The sequence below is a fragment of the Diuraphis noxia genome, unplaced genomic scaffold (assembly GCF_037042655.1).
Source record: "Diuraphis noxia isolate RWA-SAM2 unplaced genomic scaffold, SU_Dnox_SAM2 contig0004, whole genome shotgun sequence".
Taxonomy (NCBI): Eukaryota; Metazoa; Arthropoda; class Insecta; order Hemiptera; family Aphididae; genus Diuraphis; species Diuraphis noxia.
In genome coordinates, this window is record NW_028301714.1 from 46,003,531 (window position 1) to 46,023,806 (window position 20,276).

The 20,276-nt window shown below is 28.4% G+C and overlaps 1 protein-coding gene across 4 annotated transcripts in view; it reads right to left on the reverse strand.

Moving 5' to 3' along the window:
* The window catches only part of LOC107166827 (discoidin domain-containing receptor 2-like), a 323,537-nt gene that overhangs the window by 32,967 nt on the left and 270,294 nt on the right, over window positions 1–20,276 (reverse strand). For all 4 annotated transcript variants that reach the window (XM_089225581.1, XM_089225580.1, XM_089225582.1 and 1 more), the window contains one exon: window positions 6,756–6,911. In XM_089225581.1, the coding sequence (XP_089081707.1) occupies window positions 6,756–6,911 (156 nt within the window). The remainder of the gene's footprint in view (window positions 1–6,755; window positions 6,912–20,276) is intronic.

A 20,276-nucleotide genomic window follows, 5' to 3' on the forward strand; every position in this document is an offset into this window, starting at 1 on the left:
TGAAGAGAAAAGAATATCAGATTCTATTTATATTGAATTATTTTGTCAATGTTTAATGTTTATTTGAGAATATTTTAATTTTAATTTTAATGAAATATTATAATTTATATTTATCGCGGCATTCCAAAATTACGCGTGACGTTATTACCCCAGCGACCAATTCACAGTGTCTAAATTACCGCGACCAATTTACGCGACACCAATTTAGTACCACCTAAGCAAATAATATGCAAAAAAAAAAATAAATAAGAAATTAGGAACGTGAAAGTTTTTCATCTGCTTAAATCACATATATTATTCATAGTTTTATAATTAAACACCTACCTAAATGCAATCGAAATTTCCGTAGTAAAAGTAAAGTAAAAAGATTGTTGAAATGTTATTTAACGAAATTGTTTCATAATTCATAAGAGGTATAAAAATTTGATGAAATGCGCACTTATATAAAGTCATTATAAATTGAGGCGATAGTATAAATATATAAAAGTACATAAATACAATCATGAATATATTATCTATCCATAGATAGCTAAGATGTATTGGAGTACGCGACTTAAAGTCCACACACGTAATGTGGTACGATCATAAGTGATGAACAATATTTTATTTGTGGTATAAATTATACTACCAGTGCTGTTATTAACAGCACAATGATCGATGAATTATTTTGTTACGCAGAATCTTAATTAATCGAGCTTTACTAATTTTTATAAGTTAATGTTTAAACATAATGTACTGAGATTACTTCTTACTATAGACGTTTTAAAATATGAATTTGTAAATAATAACAAAGCTTTTTTCTAGGAGGTTCCTAAGATATACTTATTGAATACTTACTTTTCAGCAAATATAATTATTTTTATTTATGACTGAGAATTTGTATTATTTGCGTTTGCGTGCGTAACAATAATATTTGAGACATGTATATATTAATATATTATACGATAATATTCTGAAAGCGGGGCGGTGACGTTTGATGCAGTATGTGGGATGAATCAACATATATGTATATGTGTGCCTGTTTGGCAGTAGAGGAGAATAGAGAAGTGAAATATATTATAATAAAAAAAGAGAGATAGAGAAAAACGTTTAAAATAAAAGTCGTTTGAAACCGTAAATACAGCTATAACGTTCCGAAATGTCAACCAGGTGAACTGTCCTATAAGAGTGTAAAAGGGGGAGCACACTGGGCACAGGGGGTTGTTTTAGCATCTCTGGTGACCCTAAAGGATAAGCTACCGGCACACGAATCTGCTAAATTATTGCAGATCCGTTTAAATAAATGGTCTGAAGGTTCTGTAAAAAAAAAGAAAATCAGCGCTTTTGGTTTGTATGCGAATATCGTGTACTATCTTTGAACGCATTTTTCGATTCTCGAACGGGGATGTTAGTTTTTGAATTCTGATTATTATTCAGCTTGTTTATTATTGTATTATTTTTTTACATCGTTAGAGTTTGTAAAAAAAAAATCGAGCGGCTTACGAAGGAATAATAATAATCGAGAACCATTTTTTTGTGAATTATGTTAATTTAAGTCACAGAAAAAACAGCATGATGGTAAAACTCGAAATTTAAGTTGATTGTATAATGTATATGGTATGCATACGCATCAGTTCATACACAACATGAATTAAATGTGAAATTTATGTACTGTCGTAACTTATTTATTATAACTTGTTAATTTGTTTTAGACAATGTTTATTATGCTTAACAAATATGATGGGTGATGGGTGTATTGATTTTCTGTCATAATTGTACAACAAAGATAAAAAAAAAAGCCAACGCCACATTTAGAGCTATACAGTTTTTATATTAATATATTTGACCAAATTTGAGTTAAATTTATTATATTTAACTGCAATCAGCATACAAATTTATTATTATACAATGTGATGTATAACATAATACAAAAATACATATTTCAATATAATGCGGTACATAATACTTGGTGAATATAATATACTAAATTTAATGCAATATTTGTTGGTAAAAATATACGTGGGTTTCTATGAATAAAATGTGTGTGCATACTGCATAGGTACATATATCTTCATTTTTTACTATGAATTGGTGCCGTATAAGTCTTCATTAACATTTTTATAGCCTCCTTGTTTAGGAGGAAACTGGAAGATGGAAACATTGCAAATACTATCTTTTCGTTTAGTTGCATAATGTTTAGATGCGCTATGGTACATGTTATAAATATTTTATATGGTTTACTCGACCATAAACTATTGGGGAATTTCTCTCCTCGAATAATATTCACATACATAGTGTTTTTTTTTCTTTCTTTGCTTGGACATTTTTTTCGCTTAAACCGATAAATGTATGGATCTTAATAATTTCAAAGTTCTAATTTAGAAATTCTTTTCGAAAATACTTGATTTTATTATAGTTCAATCAAAATATTATAGCAAATATAGATTTTATATTTAAATTTGATACCTTCTCTCCGAGTATTACTGGAAACAATAAAATACTTAGTATATTATATGCGTTCATATTATGATTTTTTTTTTTTTTATATGTAATATTGTATAATATTTGGTATAAGTAATGATTAACACATATTTGTATAGGTTTTCAGTATTTCTTTACGTATATAGTGTAGAATATATAATGTAAATTTAATATACAGTTTACTACCATTTGGAACTTACCCTAAATAAATTGAAGAGACTAATATTAGCTTTGTTATAATAATAAAATTATATTAAATCGATGTTAAAAATTCAAATATTTATAAATTTATAATTTTTTTTAGGATAAACTGATAAAAAGTATTGTAGTGAAGGTTTATACATGATAAAAATCTCAAAGATGATCAGATGGTTTTCAGATTGTTTTTAGATGGCTTGTTGTTGTTTTTTAAATAGGCCTGAGTTCATTAAAATTTTCAAAATATATTTTATGAGTAGGTATTGGTGCTGATTTCTCATCATATGGATTAGTTTCAAGTTTATTTGAGTTAATATCGCGTAGTAGTGGTTGAGAATATGAGTTAATTACTTAAATAGAATGCGCATAGCATATGCAAAACGCGTATGTGCCAATATATTTAATTTAAATCATCCAAAATAATTTAAATTTGTTTCGACACGGTTTCGAAAAATTAATTTGACTGGACCGTTTAATATGTTCATTTTAACAAAACACTGTATAATGTGCACAGTGGCGAATATCTATTATTATATATTGGTTCGATAGTTTTCATCCGTACTTTATTATAGTAAAAATATATACATATTATAACACACCTATATAGTCAAACACTTAAATATATATACATAATGGATAATGTATATAATATAGTACCTATATATGGCCTAGGATTATATTATTATATCCGATATTGGGGTCACGAAAACGCGTATATTCACCGACACGGAGTAGTATAATATGCAAAAATTACGACCGATAAAAGTTTTTAAAGTATTAAAAGCTATAAACATTAAAATATATATCAGATGAGGGTGTATATATAACGTTTTCATATATTTATTGATTAAAAGAATGGCGAAAAGCTCATAAAGATAACAAATGTATATCGACACTATAAATGGCGAGCGAACCGACCGGTCGCGTCGGAGAACAACACTGCTGCAGCGTTACGTGTATTATATTATTATATTTATAATATGATACAGCGCAAAAGGCCTACGCGCGCGATGACGATAATCTAAATCATTCCATTAACAATAATACAATTCGTAAGTATTAAAATGATTTATACAATAAAGCGAGCGCATACACGCGTATAGCTACATTTTTCTATGTATGAACGTATTTATTTTTTTTCGTCGTAATACGATTTATCACACAAGAGCCGCCGTAATTGGTTTTCCGAATCATATAATAATATATAAGCACGACGCGGTAATAATGCCCTCGCAACGGTCCACCTTAAACTCGTCTATTTTACTATAGCGTTTCAAAAACGCATTACACTCCGATCCCGAGGAGGAGTACCCAAAGGAGTTGTTCCGTTATATTACAGTAACGCGTACCCGTGAAATAACAATTCAGTAAACCCTGAAATTTAAATTACGGACACTGCCCCGGCTTTGTAGCTCAGCAGTAGTATATACATTTGTCTCGGCTCGAGTTTGTTTCTGCGGAAATGTTCAGGCAAATCAAATAGTAGCGCCACAACGGTATATTATTACTACACATTTCTACCAAAGTAAAATCCAAAATGTATTGCATTGTTGTGTGCGTTATATTGTTGTACGTATATGCAATATGTGTACCACGCACGTACCTACGCATTTTATGTGTATTTTATATAATGTTAATACTTAATATCGGTAATAGCATTGTGCCCGTCGTTAATAAACTCTGCACACATATATTATTTAAACTTGGCTATGATATCTAAGTGTATTACGCTGTACATATTATACGTAACGTATATATATATATATATATATAATCCACATGTAGACGAGTACCGCTCCAATTTCCTTTCCTTTAAAATACTACTTGTAGAAAAAATTGAAATCAATCGAAAAGAGTTTATTGTTGAGCGTGTTGTATGTAATGCGCAAGTTAGTTAATTCATTGTTATTAGTTTTTAATTCGTAGATATATTATATTGCTCTTATATGTACCGACGACCCTCTCGTCTGTGAGTTCATTAATTCATTTATTTACCCCTTAATCTAGTTTAATAACTTTCATTTACTGTTTTTTTTCTTTTTATGCCAATTAAACTCTTATTTAATCCAGCTTAATTAAAAACTACAATAATATACCTAAAGCCAATAAAATTAATTTTAACTAAATTTATATACTGTTGTTTGTGTTATACATGTATATTTTTTTTCAATTAAGTCGCGATTATATCTGCATAAAAATATAAAAATACAGGGTTTATTATTTAATCTTAATTTGAATAGCTCTCGCTGTAGATGTTATTTCGGCATTAGATTAATTGTAAATATTTAACAAAGTTAAAAAATAATTTCCAAGCCCCGAAAGCTGTGCAACGTTTGAAGCCATATTATAACATGTTTAATGTTCGTCAATAAATAATATTTATATTTATGTGTACATTATGTGGTGCATATTATTATACAAAGTGTATTAGGTATTAAGGAGTGCGTATTTTGAATCAGTGGTTATTTTCAGAATTCAATTAATAACAATAAATTATATATACGTAAAAAAATAGGACTAATGGTGCACATCGTCCAATGTTCATTTATAGAGTAATTAATAATTAATGTAAGTACCTACTACTGATTAATTTATTATATTAATAACTTTTTAGTTTTGTTTGCTCTATATGAAAGGAAAATCTTTTAACTTTCACCATAACTTTGCACTATTCGCTTTTATATTTTTGAAGGATGTGTCACATTGTGTTTTTTTTTTTTTTTGGGTCAATATAATTTGTTTGGTATTTAATTAATTTTTAGAATATGTTTCTGAATTGCAGAACTACAGTTTAACGTATTAAATACCTAATCACAACATTTAAAAATTTAAATTGTTGTTTTTGTATTGGTTAAAAAAATTTAAAACTAATTTATTTAAATACTTTAAAATGTAAATAATTAATTTCTATTCTTAAGCAAGTACCTGGTACCTATATAAAAAATCTAAATAATTTTTTTAACATTTAAACAGAGTTAGAGATAAGATATTCTTCGACCATCATATTTGTCATGATTGAGTATATTGTTTACTCATTGCATAATATTGTAGTATATTATTTATGATTATGCAGCTGCCTGCAATGTGTCGGTGTGTATTATAACAAGCGCAAACATGGTTAGGTAGTTAATACTATTTATATGTATATAATATTATCATAATGATATTGAAATTAGTGTTAATTTCTCGATAATCGTTCGCCATATCGGTACCGAATGCATTATATATCAATTTGTCGAAATGCGAGAAGATAATTTGCGTTCGGCCTAATCCGTCTTGAACACTGGACCATAATACTATAATATACATTTTATTCACCGTACACAATGTTTCGGACAAAATAAAAATGCGACTTCATTAGTCGGCTTGTTTCGGCTCATTGAAAGCCATTTACCCCGCATACTTTGTATTTATATATATACACGTACAGTAGTGTGATTACTCGCGTGCTCACAGTTCTATTATATATATATATATATATATGTGTGTGTGTGTATATATATCCCGTCTACAGAGCGAATCATTAATCCGATGACCATTGTCTGTTTCGAATGTGCAGTATCCCGGCCCGCCACCATGGTATATTATATACTTAATGTCCTGAATAATTCAATTCAATTAATGGCGACTCCTGTACATTTACACACAACACACACACACACACATATAGAAGTGTGGCTCCGGTCATTCTTCGACCATATTATTATATTATACTCTCGCTAATATGCTCTTTCATATCCTATTTAATGGATTAACGCGCATGGTAATAAAAAAAAAATATGATCGATTTGCGTCACAGTAATACGCGTTGTTGTTTTCAATTCCATAAATACTAAATACGCTAGAGTATTTTTACTATATATAATTTAATGGGACATAATATTTTTCATTACTTTGAGTTACATGAAATAAAATAAGCTACCTACCTACAATATTATGATGTCGTGAAATACTTGTTTTCATTGAAATAACAAAGTCGTATTATTATGTAAATATGTAAAATGTGTATCATGTAAGCCGTACCTCATAGACAAAGTAAACTGTTGTTTTTGGAAAACTTTTAATATTTTCATTAAATAAAAAAAAAAAATAAATACCTCCAACAGGTGTGTTTCTCTCTTCTTTATGGTCGGCCGATTTAACTTCGTCCCTTTGTAATTCGTTGCCTCCGTTGTTCGACTTGACGCTATTGTCGTTCGGGAAGAAAATCGGCTCTTCCGCTTCCTCGGGGGGCCAAATTCCAGGCATTACAACTGAAAAACAAACAAAATATTCCAAAGTATTACACTGTTTAAATTAAAAATATTGTATTTCATCCTTAAACTTCAACGAGCACGGTGATTTAATGTCAGCTGGTGCCTGCGGTTATCAACAATAGCTATAATGTCACTCTAAAGAAAATACTTATATATAGTACTACAAAAATCTAAGAACCATAAGTATAATATAATAGAATAATTATTGTGTTTTATTCTATAAAATATTAGTATACATTCGTAAATTGACAAACAAATTAATATTCTGTACTCTTCAAATTGTCATTATTGTATTATACAATATCGCGTTCAAGATTATATTATTTATGACAATGGCATTAGTTGAGGCTTTCGTTCTATTGGCCCGGAATACAAGTGAATAGTGAATTATTGTGAAACATATGAGAGATACCAGTACAAGTAACGATCCATCGGTGAAGTTGATAAGCATGGATAAATAAACACAAAAATTATTGTAGAAAGCTCGTAATGCAATGTTCAATAAAACGGAATACTCGAATGTAAACAACCGTTAACCAGAAAAGTAGAATTATTTATCTAACCTCACTGAAGTTTAAAAAATGGGTATCAAAACGAAATGAATAGGTATTATGAAGTATTAATTTTTATAGAAAAATATTGGTCTCGGGCTACCTATTGTATTACTTTTTAAGTTACTTTTTCACAATAATTTTTTTTATTGATGTTATTAAGTTTGAAAAATGAATCTAATTATTAGATAATTTTATAGTAGATATGTTGACGTATTATACTTTTTGGTGGGAAACAATTATATTATTATATTGTCAAAAATGTGGTCTTGAGGTTCAGATTAGTGTTATACAATACATTAATATACAACACTTTTTAAAAGCGTAAATACATTCATCAAACACCGTAATTTGCAATTATGTATATGAAATTGTTTCATTTCAACATTATCTGTATGTACCAAGAGTATATATATATATATATATTATGTATATATTTTTATTGTTTATTAAGAGATAATATATAGGTATAGTTATTATTTCTACCGTATATTATCATTATAATAATGTGTAAATAATAAATTGAAAAATAGAAGAAGAATATATATATATTAATAAAGAATTTAGCTATGGTTTCTAACATTATTGAAATAATTTTGAGTGCCTATATAAAACAAATATAAATAAATAGTAAATAACAAAGAAAATAAATTTTTCAATATGTAAGTCTATACGTGATGTTCTTTAATAACTTGGAAAGCGAAAGACACGCGTACATATTATTATATCGATCGGAATATGTCGCCCGATTCTGATACACTGCGCATGGTAATAACAATAATAATATCATTTCGTATAGATACCAAGCTTGTATTCAAATGTGTCTACGAATAGTGCCCGTAAATAATATAAATCGCTTGGAAACGCAAATTTTATCGTTTACTTACTAGAGAGGGTGATTTTTTTTCATGAAATTCATTCATTTTATCACTTTTTTATGTTTTTTATTTTATTTTTTTACTAAAAAATATAATAACTAGAGTACTTAGTGCCAATTATTTGTTCACAGTAAATTCGCAATTTTTAACCCAATATTTTATAAGTTTTATTAATATTATCAAATTGATTTTTTAGATTTTTATTTTTAAATGGTTGAATTGTAACTATTATTGGAAAGCAAATCTTAGTGCATTAACATGTCAATATATATATAAGCATCAAACATTGTACCACAGAGCCAAAGAGCATAAATAAATTAATTATAAAACCATTTCGTGTGTATCTATGTGATAAAAGTGTCAAGGGGAGTGACTACAGTATAGATTTGCAATGACATTTTGTTACACTACACAATATAATACTACCAGATAAATATAAACTAATCTTATTAGTCGTTACTATACGCTGCAGTTGGTAATTTGATTTAGCCAGCCGTTGTGTTCTGGTATTCCGTTGTATTGTTTTTTTTTTCCAGAGAACCTAGTAAGCATAGTGGTAGTGGCTGGAAAAATGAGTCAGCAGTATTTAATAATAAACCTTAACCGGTACGCCGATAAGAAATGTCCAAATCATCGAACAACCCAACTTTTATATCATGTATGTCTGTATGTATATTGCAATATTGCATTATAAAAGTATGCAAATGGGTACGCGCAAAGTTTTAACGACAAAAGGTCGAGGTCGGCGGGGGCGGCTGCAGTGTCAATTTCTAGGCGTGGGATAGAAGAGAGAAAAAATCGGATCACTGATGAATACGTGACTAGAATATTGGCTTTGGGAAAAAATTCACATTCGCCTCACGCCCTAGTGGTAAAAGTAAGAATTGGCGGGGAAAAAAAATGTTGCAAAAAGCAATTTCTCTAAGCTTCTTTTCTTCGGCAGCCATGGCGGCGCGCGGAGTTCATTATTAAATTAAGTTCTTTCCGGTTCCGTTTTAATGCGCGTGCGGAATTCGATTTCTCCACGTTCCGTGTATCACGGTGACGCGCGACGGCGAGATGGTAATAATAATATGCGTCCGTGGTGTATATGACGGTATACACACACCGCTGCTGTGAAACCGGGGTAAATGACGAAGGGGTGTTATTTTTGCCCTTTAACAAGAATTTGACTTTATGATTACATCTTTCCGGCCAATAAAAGCACCCTCTACGGGAAGGGTCCTCTATCCTTTGATACGGATTTTGCTGCTGAGAGTTATTATTTCCACTTCCTGGAAATCAGATGTATTAAAACGCATGTCATAGTCTAAAGAAGAAAGCAATATATATAAATAATCGCAATTTAATATCTCAACTACACAAGCGAGTGCAGAGCGACAATCATAATGTTATATCAAAGATTACTATATGTTATTCATTAAGTCCGTGTACCTGATATTATACTTATACTAGTTTGAAAACATTTTTGATTATTTTTATGTTCATATTTTGTTCATAATATTATATTATAACAATTTTTATACTATTTTTACACTATATTACTTTTTGTAAAATTAATATCGATAAAAATGTATTGTTGGGCAGAAAAGTTTGAAAATTTAATACAAGGCTATTAACATATTGCTACAATAGCAGTTGAAAAATAAAATAAATTCATAGTCTCAATTTTTTTTTATAAGCATTAAAATTTTGAATTTTGACAAAGTACGTAAAAATCACAAAAATTCACAAATTATTTTATGCTAGAAATTCATAAAAAATTTTCCTTTAAAATCTAAGATTTGAAAATTTAATACAAGATTCCTTAAAAGTTTTTCAATCTTTATCACAAATAAAAAGTCCACTGGAAATTCGAATTAAATTTTTATGAGCATTTGAAATTAAAATTTTTACAACATTGGATTTTCACTTTTAGCGATTTCCTTATTTTGTTGTAACCTAACCTAACCGCAGATACTTGAAATGTTGACTGAATGTTTATATAGGCATTTTCTATATTTGATAAAATTTTCAAAATATTTTGAGCTGTTTACTGACATTTTAATTTTTAAACTTTTTTAGTTTTTTTTTCTTTAAATATCGATAAAAATTTATTTGTAGGGTAGGAAAGCTTGAAACTTAAATACAAGGCTTCTAACATATTGTCACAATAGTAGTTAAAAAATATTAAAAATACATGTGCACGATTTTTTTTATAAGCATTTAAAGTTCAAATTTTGACTAAATACGTAAAAATTACGGCAATGTTCAAATTATCTTAGATAGAAATTCATAAAAGTTTTTCTTTTTAATTCTAAGATTTGAAAATTTAATACAAGGCTTCTAACACATTTTAACAATAGCAGTTGAAAAACAAAATAAATTCATAGTCACAATTTTGATTTACAAGCATTCAAATTTTGAATTTTGACATATACGTAAAAAGTCACGAAAATTCGCAAATTATTTTATGGTAGATATTCATAAAAAGTGTTCCTTTTATATATAAGATTTGAAAATTTAATACAAGGCTCCTAACATATTTTTACAATAGCAGTTGAAAAATAAAAAAAATGCATAGTCACAATTTTTTTTTACAATCATTCAAATTTTAATTTTGTCAACATACCTAAAAAGTCACGAAAATTCGCAAATTATTTTATGCTAGAAAATTCATAAAAAAATTTTATTTTAAATCTAAAATTTGAAAATTTTTAATAATGTATAATATATCCTATACAGATAAACCGTTTCCGTTCAGAATCGTTTTTCGTATACAATGATACCTATAATTGCATTCAAATTTAACCTACCCTAGTCAGAGGTCCACCCCACCCCCTATTGTACAGCAGAGCGATACCCACTTAACCGCCTTTTACAAATGTACTTTTAATAATGAGGTGCAATAATTCAAAAAAAGTGTTCACGATCCACCAAAAATTGATTGACACTTTGAGAAACGCTGATCTAGAGCGTGGCCCGACATGACCCGACACTGTTTGGTTAGACTCAACACGTCACAGCACAACACGGCTCGGCTTGCCTCAGCTCGGTATGCCGCGGCTTGTGGGAGGTTTGAGATAGTTGAACTCTCACACATCTCACCCTACACGTGTTAAGACTCTAATTACAGTTTACATTAATTCATAATGTCTATCACATACATATTTATACAATACACATACATGTCTTTTCTTACATATCGTGAGCTATCGTTAAATCATATGGAGATATCCAAAGGGGGTAATGTCGAATACGGATGTGATAAACATTATGAATTAATGTAGCATACCTTAGGGTTTCATATAGTGTTACAGAGTGACATGGAACACACTCGCTCTCAACTGATGCATCGAATCAATATAGTTTCACTTATATTAACATGTTTGCGATAATTTTCACTAATACAACATTTCGTTCACCCCGTCGCATGGATAGCTAATATAATCTACTTGAAACATTGTTGTTTATATATTATGGATTGATTGTCTACCTCTTTTTCCATCGATACTATTTGGTTGTGGAAGTATATATTCAAAGGTATTCACATTTGATATTATTTCTATTGGGTATTTCCTTATGATTTAACGATGATCATAAATTATAATAATAATATGTAAGTAATGACTGGTGTGATAGAGCTTATGAATAAATACAGTCTTAACACGTATAGATGTGGTGTATACCTATACACGTTCAACTATCTCACTTCATAGCATTTAGAGTAGAGGTGAGTCGTTTCAAGTCAAGCTATGTCAAACCATGTTGAGCTATATATCGAGCCGTGTCGAACTACGTAAGACGGAATGATTATAAGGCTCCTAACATATTTTTACAATAGCAGGTCAAAAATAAAAGAAACATATTGACACAATTTTTTTTTACAAGCATTCAAAGTTTGAATTTTGACAAAATATGTAAAAATCACGAAAATCACGAAAATTCGCAAATTATTTTAAACTAGAAATTCATGAATTTTTTTTTTAAATCTTAGATTTAAAAATTTTTAATAGTCTATAATATATCCTAGACAGATAAACCGTCTTCGCTCAGAATGGTTTTTCGTATACAATGATTTAATATCATTGGATTCAAATTTAATTCCATCCATTACAGTATCCCACTTGTAACCTATGCTGTACAGCAGAGCGACATCCACGACTTAGCCGCCTTTTTTATTACTGATAACGACTTAAGCACAGTACCTACATATTATATAGGCTATTATAATATCAAACCATTATTCCGACACAAATACTGTACATAATCGTATCAGAAAGAGCTGGTGCATAGTATAATTCGATTTTCTAGTTAGATATATGATAATCACGTTAAGAGCTACTTTGGAGTACTTAAACAATTACACGACAGAGTCGACTTTTGAACGTCTGAAATTCAAATTATTTTTTTTGAAATTAATTACAATTATTCTTTATCTTTGTTTTAATAAATCAAATTAAGTACGTACAATTGTATATAAGTATAAGCGTTAAATTCCAAATTAATATGACGATATTTTAAATCTTTCCTTTAGGATTATATTTAATTTTTTTTATTTTAAAACTGGGAACGATAATCATTATTTTTCACGTGAAATTAAAATAAACCTATATTTTATTTATAAGCATAATATTATTATGCCCATGGTTTTACATGATAATACAAAAGCAATTGGTTTATGATAAATAAACTCTCGACGCCATGACAGTATGACACAATAACGTTACCCTTATATTATATTATTATAATATATAGTACGTATGACGACCAAAATTGGGGTATGTCATTATTAGTTAACATCAAACGCGTTCGGTTTTCGACCCCGTTGCGATGTATAATAAACGTTGCCTGCGGGTTTCCTATGTGTTGGAGCATCAGACGAGCTGATACTTATCGATAATTAGAATTCGACGAGCTACCGTTATTATTATTATTATTATTATTATGGTAGAGGATAAACGATCAGGTCAGATTCGATTAAATCTAAAGTGTATTCCTCATGAATGAGTTTTCTATTGGAAAAAAATATATATATACAAAAAACTTTATAACATCACGCACGCTGGAAGGTACATTTTATAAATATACGTATGTGTGTGAAGGAACGTATATACGCCGTGTTAAAACGACTTGGAACTGGTGACGTACAGTCTGGGGTAAAGGGAAATCGAGTCCTGAGGGACAATGTGGACGGGAAATGAAATTCTTGAACGTAATTTATTTGCGACAAAATGAGAGCAGCAAAAACCTAAGAATAAAAATAACTCGACAAACGCGTTGTGCTAAGAAGCTCTAAAACCTTTTTTTACATTGTAATATTATATTAATATTATAGATCTATACTACGCATACTTAAAATTAAACTCGTTCTTTAGATACTTTTAATGCAATTATACAATCCCAAACTTTGTCATTTGGCGAATTCGGGTAAACTGTGTTGGTGACTATGGAATAGTAGGTATTTATACATACCTATAATATGGGTAATTTAAAAGTAGGGAAAGTTAGACGATTTGAGCGCACAAATATAATTATATTAAAATAATGATATATTAATTCTAAAATTAATTAGTTTCCCTATATAGTTATTTACTTAAGTTACCCACATAATATTAATCCAATCGAATGATATTTAAATTGAAAATTATTTTCATACAATTGGTATCTCATTATTTATAGTAATGATTTTAAATTTTTAACTAATTTTTTATATAAGCATAGACTACCTAGTTAATAAAGATATAGGTGTATATTGTTATATCCCTAATTCGTAAACAACAACAAATTGTATTTATTATTTTTCTTGTCATAAGATATTTGTTAAACTGAATAGATGATTGTATTTCTTTTTTTTCTGGATGGATGTCAGATTCCGCGATACAAAATCTATTTTAAAATCAAATGTAGAATAATTTATAATTCGTGTAAGCAGGAACCCCACTAGGGGAGGTCTGTTGAACCAGGAGTTCAGGTGCGTGGCTATTTTAGACACCCATTAAAATTAAAATTAATTCGTAATTTATAAATTTCGATAATACTAATTTTATATACAATTATATTTTATAGGGCCCGTAAAAATATTTAGTACAGGAGAAACACAATTCGATATGGGGAGGAGTTGGGTGTATGAATAGCAATGGTGTTTGCTGTTAGGTATACCATATAATATTATATAGTACCTATATTTTAATGTATGTGCGCTCTTTAATATTTTTTAATAACATTTTAAATAAAATTCAAATAGTTTACTAGCATGAAAAAAGTATCAGATTTATATCGTGTGCTTATATATTATAATAATATATATATATTAATTGACTAACGAAATTTAAAAAGCGCAACTTACCAAGTTACCATAATTATATATAAGGTATTTTGATCATAATTACCGAAAAGAAACACTTACTAAGTTACTATTTTTTGAAACTCGGTATAAAGTGTAAATATATGAGCATTATTCTAGTTTGACCTATATTTAAATAATATTATACGTATGTGGTAGGCATATATTCAGATTGGTAAATGGCAAACGTCGTCGCATGTAGAATAATAGAGGCAGAAATTGCTGTGTGGCCGATAAGGGTGTACGTACGGTGACGGCAGAGTAAATTTGACGTTAAGGAGATAAATGTAGTAGTCCTGACGTTATTTGAATGGATCGAAGTGTCGAGCAACAGAATGGAAACGGAAGTTGGGCAAATGCTAGCCACGGTACAGGTAATGTTAAGACTGCGACAACGATGTCGAGAAGGGTTTCAAGAAGGAAACAGTATTAAATATGAATACTACGGAGCGAGTTCAAAAGTGACAATAACTCAGAGGACGATCACAATAACTGCGCCAGCTAATAAATTAAAATGATTTAGTGGTGGTGAGTTTATATTTTATAATACGTCAAACAATATCATGTTCTATATTAATGTTACAGCATACGTATTTTTTTATTTGATAAATAGGTACCTATATTTTCAACAATGATGTTAAATAGAGCGAAGGCTCAAACAAGTCAAACATATTTATTGGGCTTATGTAGATTAATAGCGATAAAATATGTGGATGATTTTTTGATAACTGAATTCTTATAAAACATTTTATTTTGCATGTTTGAGTATATTATTTTAGAGTTTAGAGAATATTTAGCATATCTTTTCTAATATATAAAAATGTCATGTTACAGTGGTATAGTTATTGAACTCATCTGAAACAGCTTGACAAATTTTTCATCAAATTTTCTGTTTATTTAGTAGGTGTGAGAATTTTATAAGGGAATTGATCACCCCCGGGAGGTGTCCAAATAGGAATTTTGAGATTTACGGTAGAAACGTTTGTTTATAAATGGTTTTAATGCTATTATAATAATAATATATATATATATATATAATATAGCTGCAATTGATTTCCGTAGATTAAAAATGGTTACTATTGATCATAGGAAAACTAATTAGTACAAAATAGTATTTTGAAGTAAATTGAGTTGTACTAATAGCCCTAATATACGGATTTCCTACCAGGATGGCTGAATTGCTTTTACTGCTACGAGTTATATCCTAAAGGATTGGAGCAATCACAATTTTCTAAAGATCTGTTTTATTTTAAGGACAAGGTGCACGGGGTCAGATAGATTTACGATAGAAATTTTTGTTTATTAGTGGTTGCTATGGGTTATAGGATTTGAGAATAATATTTATTTATTTATTCTTATTTTTTATAATTTGAATATATTCTATTTGTTTGTGTCATTACAAATGCCAGCAAGACGCCAGAGTGCCAATATTTGTTGTAGGATAAATATAGCTACAAACATGAGAAATATAATTATTATTATTATATAATAATTATTTGTGCTCCATTTCTCTTTTATCAGTGAAACACATCACCACACAATTATAATAAATTAGTTATTTTTTATTTGACTACCAATATATTTATTAAAAATAATTTATATGGAAAAACAACGTTTGCCGGGTCAGCTAGTACCTATATGTAACTTATTATGAGCATATTTTAAACATTAAAGAACCTAAAAATCCACTCTTTATAGGTTTTATAACTCGTATATAATTTGTGGTATATTACAAATGTTGTTATAACTCAATAATAGAACCAAAGAATTATTATAACACCTAAAGATACCGATAAAATATACGCACTATGTTCTACTGACATGTATATTTAATTATAAATCCTTAAAAAGGAGATGACTTCGTAGTTATTTATTTGTATATTTTTACCTTTACTGTTATTAGTACTTATACAAAAATATTCTTAGTGTTTTTAACAGCAATTAAATTCTTAATAAACACGAAAATGTAATATCCATATGGTAACTTTTGTAATGTTCATCGGTTAATATTTGTATATACTTAATTAATTTGAATTTATGATATATATCAGAGATATTTAACAAAATTCAAATTATTTCCATTAAATAATATTCAAATAATTTGAAAAGTACAAAAAAAAAAATTATTAATTTTTTTTATGCAAAAAGTAATGTTACTAATTGTTATGCTTCTTCTTATTTCGTGCAAGATTTTAAATATTAACTAAGTAAAAGTTATTAAAATTGACAACTGTTAATATAAGATCTTATAACTTATAATCAACTTTATATACTATAGTTGTAACACTTGTTACTTATTTTGAAAACGTCGAATATTTTATTTTGATTAAGAATTTTAAGTGAAAATGTATGTGAAACTTATTTTTGAAATTCACTTGTCTTGTTTTCAATGATGAGTGTTCGATTTAGCTTGCTTCGCATAGCCAATCTGTTGCTATTGTATAAACTATGAATGGAAATCATACAATTTACGCACAAATAAATTAATAAAATATTACACTAGAAGATGAATCCTTGGTTACCCTATCATTGATCAGTCACTGATAATAATAATATATGGTTTTAATTTGAGTTTGAATGGTAAATTGTCTTCTTGTTGATTATAAATTATAATACGGTGTAAGTATGTAAAACAAAATAATATGTTCCATGGTGTTAATTTTTAATTTTTAATATTTTGTTTGTTTTTGGAATTTTAGTTCGATTGTTTTGTTTTATTAGATTATATATGTCATTCTGGTGTAAAATATTATAAATTATAATATAACATAATATAGTATTATATTTTCGAATATAATAGGTTCAGAATTTCAGAGCATACATATAATATGTAATGGTATACCTATATGAAAACAGAGTTGAAAAAACTAAACATTTCCTTACCTTTCGTCGTATTATCACCCAAATATTGAAATATTATATATCAATAGTAAGTGATACATGAGATACATTTGTCATATCTATAACCGAATAAACCGTATGATCTTTTGGACATTATAAATCTCGAGTTATTGATTTTGTGTTGTTTTATCAACATTTTACTACGAAGTTCATTTCTGTTTGAGTTATATGTAAGAACACATGACGAATCATGACGTAAAACGCAGTATTGAAAATTTACTAGAAAATCATTCTCACATGGGAAATAATTGAAATGATAAATTTTAAGGTTTTTAACGTCTAGTTTTTGATCTACTGTGTCAATTTAATATTAAAACTATATTAATAAATTACATTTAAATGTATATAGAATGTATAATTAAGTGTTTAAATATAAATATTAACATTTAAACATAAAAAGGTACATCGTGCATCCTAAAATTAAAACTACCTACTTAACATGTTAAATGATGTAATAAACTTAAATAATTAGGTACCATACGTGCATTTTAATAAAGTTAGGTATACTCTCTATTGCAGGTGTCTCCAACCAGTCGAAGTTCGGTGGAATTTGAATCAAACTTATTTAAAATTTATTATTCCAACATCTGTTGATAACGTACGTAATATTAAAGCTTAAGACTTAAACACACATTTACGTTTTATATAAAAAGTAAAGTATTCATGTGAAGATAAACATAGTTTTCCGAAGTAGAAATAATGAAAGAAGAATATTATTATACAATATAATATTATAAGTGCTTCATATGATAATATAAATAGTATACCTGAATAAATAGTGGTGGATAACCAGGTACTTAAAATATATATTGTGGCACACTTGTTGTAAAAGTTTGCCAACCCTTGGATTCTACGATCTCTAATTATGGTATATCATTGTCAAGATACTTTTTTAATAGACGGTTCGAAAGTTTTTGATGAAAAAAAAAAACAATTACAGTTAACTAAAATGGAATTATGAAAGTAATACCATTTACTAGCTCCAATTCAAAAAAATTAAAATACATACAATATTATGAATAGAACGGTTCATAATAACATAATTGTAGGCGTTTTTAATAATAAATTACTGCAAATAATATGTTATTTTCATACACCGTATCACCATCATTATACTGTATTATAAAACCGAAAATCCGCTTAAAAAACGTCAGTTACAGCATACGATGGTGGCATAATTGTGTGTACAATAATGATTATATCATCATTTTGTGTATTAATGTTTAGAGAGTATGACATTTTTTTTTTAAATTAATTTATTCATACAGTTTTTTCGTCTGTTTTCGATCACCGTATCGGAGGCAAAGCATCTTTAGCTGACAATAAAATTAGAAGTCAAATAATAACTAGAGATAGGATTTTAAAGACTTTTGCATTTTTTTTCTATATAATAATTTCTAAACAATATTCTAACCAAGTTACAGATATGTATTTCATTGTACAACGGTTCAGAATTTATAAAATAATTATTATTTTGCATTTTTCATATTTTTGAGATCATAAATATCTTTTCTCAATTTATAACATAAACATAAGAGAAGCTGCTTCTGAATGCATTGTGAGCACACAAACACAGTCAAATACGTGATTGTTGTATCTTGTAATATATTATAGTTTACGAAGAAGCGCCTTTAACTTATAGAACAAAATACCTTTATGCCTTCTCTTTTTGTTGGCTCAGCACTATTATAAACATAATTTCTCAACAGACTCTTGTCCATTAACTTATTATAAAGTGTTGTTTAACAATCATAAATACGCGTCATGCAAGATAACTTTTAAACTCAATAAATATGAAAATTAATTAAACGTGTTTCATAGTACAATAAAACCCATGTATAGGCATATTTTCTGAAAAAAAAAAAATGTATTTTAATAACGAATGTTTTTTACGGTCGTATAATTATACCTATACCTATAATAAAGGCTAACCTGTTCAATAAAATCATATTAAATCATAAAAATTAAAACAAATAGGTTTTATGCAAAATATAATTATAGAGTAGGTACTAATTAATTTAAAAATACAATAATTTAAAAAATATAATATGATGTTGATGTTTTTTTTTTATTTATTGACTCAACGTAATTATTACTATGATCGGCTATAACTTTCCCATTTTATGTTCTTTTCTACGGCACTGAACTTCAGTGTTCACGATATTATTGATATTATAAGACAAAACCGCGTAGGCGCGCGCGTGTTTGTATATTATTTTAATTTACTGAAGTTGTGTTTGTGTGAGTGTGGAAAGAGTATGATGGTACGTATAATATACAGAATAATATATTATTTAAAAAACTCAAAAAGGACATGTTTTTTTTTTGCATATGGTTTATGTTTTAGGGTTAGCACGCGCAGCAGCCTATGGGTCACGATAAAACATTCGTCTGGATGAAATATTAATATTTTCGTTGGGATATAAACATAATATACAGATATATTATGAGTGTATGTGGTGCACTATTATTTATTTTGTTTCGCCGAAATTCAATACACCGAGGAAAAATCTGGTCGAGCGACATTAATCATTTAAAAAAAGTCAAAATGGCTTGAGATTTGTGTGCTTGGGACATGTCCATCTATACGTTATTATTTCCCCGTCATTTATTGGTTTACATATTTACCTGAGAGCGTTAACGGTAGAGCCCCTTCTCTTTTCCTATGTGGAAAGTTTAATATAGAATTGAGCAAACACACTCTGCT